Source organism: Spea bombifrons, chromosome 10 (genome assembly GCF_027358695.1).
Source record: "Spea bombifrons isolate aSpeBom1 chromosome 10, aSpeBom1.2.pri, whole genome shotgun sequence".
Lineage (NCBI taxonomy): Eukaryota > Metazoa > Chordata > Amphibia > Anura > Pelobatidae > Spea > Spea bombifrons.
In genome coordinates, this window is record NC_071096.1 from 6,208,575 (window position 1) to 6,214,147 (window position 5,573).

Sequence of the window (5,573 nt, forward strand, 5' to 3'; positions counted from 1 at the left end):
TCCCAACAGAGTAAAGACCCATAAGCTCCACGGTGTTAGGTTGGACAACTTTGCCCTCAGTCTTCACGTTCACCCTGTCCCAACATGGGAAAGACCCATCAGTTCCACGGTGTTGGTTTGGACCATAGTGCCCTCAGTCTTAAATTTTGCCCTGTCCCAACATGGGAAAGACCCATCAGTTCCACAGTGTTGGTTTGGACCATCGTGCCGTCAAGCCATCGGTCTGCAATTTTGCCCCATGCTAACAAATGAAAGACCCATCAGCACCAGCTTTTGGTTGGCCACTCCTGCCCTATAACGTCAGAGGACAATCATGCTTTATTGTATTTCTTACCATAGATTTCTAATATATAATATTAAAGGTCAGCCGTCCCAGCGCATAAAGTCTCATGATGAAATTGCCATGCCCTGAAATGTTCTCAAACACCATGTTTAATTATTTTCCATCTTTCGGTGTGTCATTTCCTATATTGCGGAACAGGAAACTTATAGAATGTACTTTTCAATCTGGCCTACATAAAAAAAAAAATCTGTGTGCTTTATCAAATTCCTATTACGCATCCTAACATGACACTATAAGCAAAGCCTCACCTTGCAATGACCAGGGCATGTTCTGAGCCTCTGTGTTGTGCAAACACTATTAAAAGGTCGATGCTCTACCGTTCAAATCCAGAATAGCGTTCAGCCAACAACTATACTTATCTTCTGACCTGCTTCAATAGAGTATGCCGCGGGTGTGTTAATTCTGCATTTAAGCTCATTTTGAATGGAAAATGATTGAAGCTCTCAAATGTCACCAAACAGCCCAAATCATTTTGATAAAAATGATTCGCTAAATATAAAATATACATAATGCAGGGAGCCTAAAACAGAACTACATTAAATTCAACATAAAACCTAAAAAGAGTCCAGATTTCCATAACACACAAGAAACCAGATACAATCAATTTGAGGAATCCGTGTTACCTGTTGGATGCACTCACTTTCAAGACCTGAATGACCCTATGAGGTCCACCACATTCATCAACACATATTCCAATCTGTCTGCTTTTAAGCTAAGACAAGGTAAAGGTTGGTGGAACCTCGTAGGTAAAGGTTGGTGGAACCTCGTAGGTAAAGGTTGGTGGAACCTCGTAGGTAAAGGTTGGTGGAACCTCGTGGGTAAAGGTTGGTGGAACCTTGTAGGTAAAGGTTGGTGGAACCTCGTAGGTAAAAGTTGGTGGAACCTCGTAGGTAAAGCTTGGTGGAACCTCGTAGGTAAAGCTTGGTGGAACCTCGTAGGTAAAGGTTGGTGGAACCTCGTAGGTAAAGGTTGGTGGAACCTCGTAGGTAAAGCTTGGTGGAACCTCACAAGCAGCTAGAACTGCTGCATCGATGGAAAAATGATGGGGCTCATTATATCACTAGAGTGGGGACATGATAGCTACTTCTTTAGGGGTTGGAAAGGATTGACTTGGGTCAGATTTCTAATCCCACAATCACACCAGACCTTTGTTGCAACAATAAATGCAATCAGGTCTGAGATGGAAATATCATCGATGTATAGCATACTGAGATCCACCTTACATAGTCAGCTGTTTGACCTGGTTATCCATCCCTCCATATGATCCTTAGCAATCATTCCAAAGTGTAATCATTCTAAATAAAACCATATTTAGGATGACTGTAATATAAAAAGTCTTGCTTTCCACTCTTCGGTAAGACTATGGTGAGAAATCGAAATAGTGAGAATAGATCTAGTGAGAATAGAGCGCCATCAAGTGACGGTAGACTAAACTACATCCTACGGCAACAAAACAAGGTTTGACCCTCTCGGAGTCTCCATGACTTGTACCCATTGCAGCTAACGCTAACTAAAAGCTCATTAAAGAAGATTATTTTCTCACATGCTATATCTGTGAGCTCTAGAAGGAACAGCAGCAACCAAAAGGCAAAATGAGTTTTAAACTGTAAGCTGTAATTTTTAATTAATTAGAAGACCCCTAGGCTAAAATACTTGAACGTTCTAATACGTAATCCCTTTATGTTTAATAAAGTGTATTTTGTTTTTTCTGTCGACACAATAAATGTTTCGGAGCTCCGTGGCTACTTCCCGATGGCCTGGTGAAAGTTCATTTCTGTTCACAAGTTAGCAGCAGTTTTTAGTTTTAGCTCCGGGTCGTATCTATTGAGGGAGGTTTTCCCACGGTGCTATTAACGCAGGCCTGCTGGTACAACATACAATTAAAGCCCCTTGGAAAATAAACATGATGTCACGGGGCATGTCCAGACCACATTTTAAACATGGGTCTAGACCACTTATAACTGCGTCTGCAATGGGCCGCTCTGATGTAATTCGGGGGCTTCTACCGTTGCGAATGCATGATGGGAGACCACAGTCTTCGGACGCTGACGGACGCAACACATCCATACAAAGATAAGTGTACATAGGACTGTATAACCTGGACTAGAAGACGTACTGGGCAGAAGTAGATGAGCAATGATGTCAAAAACCTTCTGCAAAAATCATTAAGTCGGGACTGGTATATTCGCCATGGAATAAGTGCTTGGCAGCGCCAGGGCGAGCAATGATATCAGCGAACGACCTGGAATTCGTCATTTCGTGGAATTTCAGTGATTCATTATAAACAGGATGTATAAAATGTAACCCATACACGCATTTTTTTTTAGAATGAATTTGTTTAAAAAAGAAAATTTCGAAATTGTCTTCGATCTCGTTTCGTCGGTGATAAGATACGTTTAAAAGACGTGCGTCCTGAGCAAGAGGATCCACAAAAGACATCTCATTGAAAAAATATTCATTTTTTTTTTAATTTTTTTAAAGTGCACCCTCATGATGTAACGAGATCAATATGAAATGGGTGGCTCTCTTACTACTATGAACAATCCTCATATTGAACTCTTATCTATAGAGCTGATAAGAGACCTATAAAAGGCAGGGGATTGGCTGTGTATTTACTACAGCCTCAAGGCAAATAGGTAAAAAAAAAAAAAACACAGCATTGCTTGACTTAGTCTGTCCGTAGCGACTTTAGTGTCACCGAGAGTGTCTGCGAGTTCTCAAATTCCATTTTCCGAACCCAAGAAGATGCGGAGCAGCCTGCTTCGGAGTCGCTCTCTTATTATGCTGGCGACGCTGTGGCTAGCCCACGTGGCTTGCACTATGCCGCTTTTGGATGCCGGACCTCACATTCCTCAGCGCTGGGGAGAGGCTATAAGAATACGGCATCTGTATACAGCCAGGAGACACGGCCAGGAGAGCTTTTATCTGAGGATTAATGAGGATGGCAAAGTTGATGGAGAGAGACATCCGAGCTCCCACAGTAAGTACAAGACGCGTCATTCCGCTGTTAGACTCTTTTAGATTGTAAGCTTCTGACCAGGGCTCTCATAAGCCCACCATTCTTGCCATAAGGCTAGATGGCAAGCTCATGGACAGGGTCCTTGTTGTATCTATATGTGTAAGTGTATATTTTTTAACGTTACCCCCATATTTAAATAGTACATCGCTGTTGATCGTTAATAAATCCATAATAATAATAAAATAATAATTGATTAAATGCAACATTTTATTTAATTCGGGTTAAGCCATTTTTGTAATGAATGGATCCTAGTATTTTGTAGCTAGCTGTGCTATTTCTGCGCTCCTGGCGAGCATTTCATACACGTATACTGCTTCCCCTTAGAAAATGTAGTTTTTAAAATAGAATATTCTCTCTTTTTTTTCTTAATGTAGGTTTACTGGAAATCAGGGCAGTTAAAGTGGGGTTCGTAGCTATTAAAGGATACCTCAGTTCTTTGTACCTCTGCATGGGGACAGACGGGAAACTGTACGGAACGGTAAGTGTCTTGGAACCGTATCGCCTGCAAAATCTTAAAGAGCGAAACCTAATGTTTGATGCGTTCCTAAGAATACCGCGCGGTTACGAAACCTTTAATCGCAGAAGTCTCTGCAGATACGCGTTTCTTCCCATCATAACTGCTTTCCAAAGATGAAAGTTCACATATAGGAAAAAGTGTTTTTGCCAGCAAATATAGATTTCTTGGAATTACCGAGAAAAAGATTTCAAACTGTATTTCGATAAGAAGACAAAAATCAAACAAAAATAATGCATTTTCTATAATCCCATTGCGAGGTTCTATGAAGACTGTTGGCTGCTAAATATTAAATTTAATACATATTTAAATATGATTACGGAGGCAGAAAACTACACATAAAGAGCAGAACACGGCATTAAGTTGCATTAAATAATAAATGTTGATACATTTGATGGATGAATAGTCTACATCCAAGAGATTTCCCTTCTTACCTGGAAGTTTACGAGTTAATTTCACATTCAGAATCAGAAATTCGAAAGGGATTTATTTTTTTCTTCCCCGGACATAAATTCTGAGTGTTTAAGGCATTAAACTCATTTAACATTTGGCCCTTGCGCACAATCTTTCTTAGAATCGGTGTTGTATTTTTGGCTTAGTCACAATGGTTGAATGAACTCTCGGTCAATAAAACAGAGTAGCTGATTATGTCTGGGTTCTAGGGCAAAAAAAAAAAAAAAAAAAAAAATCACACTACCGCTTGTCAATATTGTGGGAAAGAGCCAAATATTTATCAATGGGATTTACATTTAACCCATTTATTTTAACGAGATAGGCATTACAGACCAATCCATGAATGGGTTGAGAAGTGTTAAGGGTTTAAGGTAACACGAGTCAAAAGCCAGACACTTCCTTATGTTTAGAGATCATTATAGTTCACTGTCTGATCTCATTTCCGATGACTTATTCAGATTTTTTTTTATACGATGCAGCAATCGTATTCCGCGGACGACTGCTCTTTTGAAGAGGAACTTCTTCCCGATGGATACAACCTGTACAAGTCTTCAAAATATGGCATTGCTGTCTCTCTAAGTAAAGAAAAGCAAAGACAACAATTCAAGGGTAAAGGATACCTTCCGTTGTCCAACTTTCTGCCTATGATCAGCAAGGTCCCGCTAGAAGTTAGTAATCCGCTGGACGATGAAGACTACAGGTTTCAGTATAACACGGATGACAAGACTGCTCCTTTCATCGACAGTATGGACCCTCTAGGACTTGTAGACATCCCCAGCTATCGGAAAAAATAACATTCCTAAACGTTTGCTGGAGGAGTTCACCGCAAAGCCGTAAGAACTTCACTCGAGGTCCAAAGTTTCATTGAGAAGAATGCAAAGGGGAATATACTTGTTCATTGAGGAGTACGGTACATCAATGTTATTACTACTGTGGGGTTTACGTCGACGTCACGATGGACGTGGAATTATTAAAGAAGCTGCCGTCCGAAGAGATATACTCAAGAGACAAGAACATGTTCTCTGTAGGCCAAGACTTTCATCGATTTCAATCTAAAGTTTCCCAAGAACAGGTCCTGTCCTTCATGTGCCATGGACTCCAACTCCTGCCTCCGGTCCAATGGCTTGGAGCCACCTTAAAGGGACGGCAACACTTAGTTAAAACCTTCCTGGTCCGACGTGCAAAATATTAAGTGTAAATGAAGGCAATTACATGTAAACAAATCACCAGAAAGAAGGAATTTC

At 40.6% G+C, this 5,573-nt stretch overlaps 1 protein-coding gene across 1 annotated transcript; it reads left to right on the forward strand.

Annotated features, from left to right (window-relative positions):
* Positions 1 to 3,013: 3,013 nt before the first annotated feature.
* Positions 3,014 to 5,284, forward strand: FGF19 (fibroblast growth factor 19). Its single transcript, XM_053448782.1, has 3 exons — positions 3,014 to 3,323; positions 3,737 to 3,840; positions 4,809 to 5,284. The coding sequence occupies exons 1-3, from the start codon at positions 3,089 to 3,091 to the stop codon at positions 5,121 to 5,123; spliced, it is 654 nt and encodes a 217-aa protein (XP_053304757.1). The 5' UTR covers positions 3,014 to 3,088; the 3' UTR covers positions 5,124 to 5,284.
* The last annotated feature ends 289 nt before the right edge of the window (positions 5,285 to 5,573 follow it).

Excerpts from the sequence above, each read along its gene's own strand:
- FGF19 (XM_053448782.1), top strand. The coding sequence starts at position 3,089 with ATGCGGAGCAGCCTGCTTCGGAGTCGCTCTCTTATTATGCTGGCGACG. Across the intron at positions 3,324-3,736 it reads GAGACATCCGAGCTCCCACA|GTTTACTGGAAATCAGGGCA; the intron begins GTAAGTACAAGA and ends TTCTTAATGTAG. Across the intron at positions 3,841-4,808 it reads ACGGGAAACTGTACGGAACG|CAATCGTATTCCGCGGACGA; the intron begins GTAAGTGTCTTG and ends TATACGATGCAG.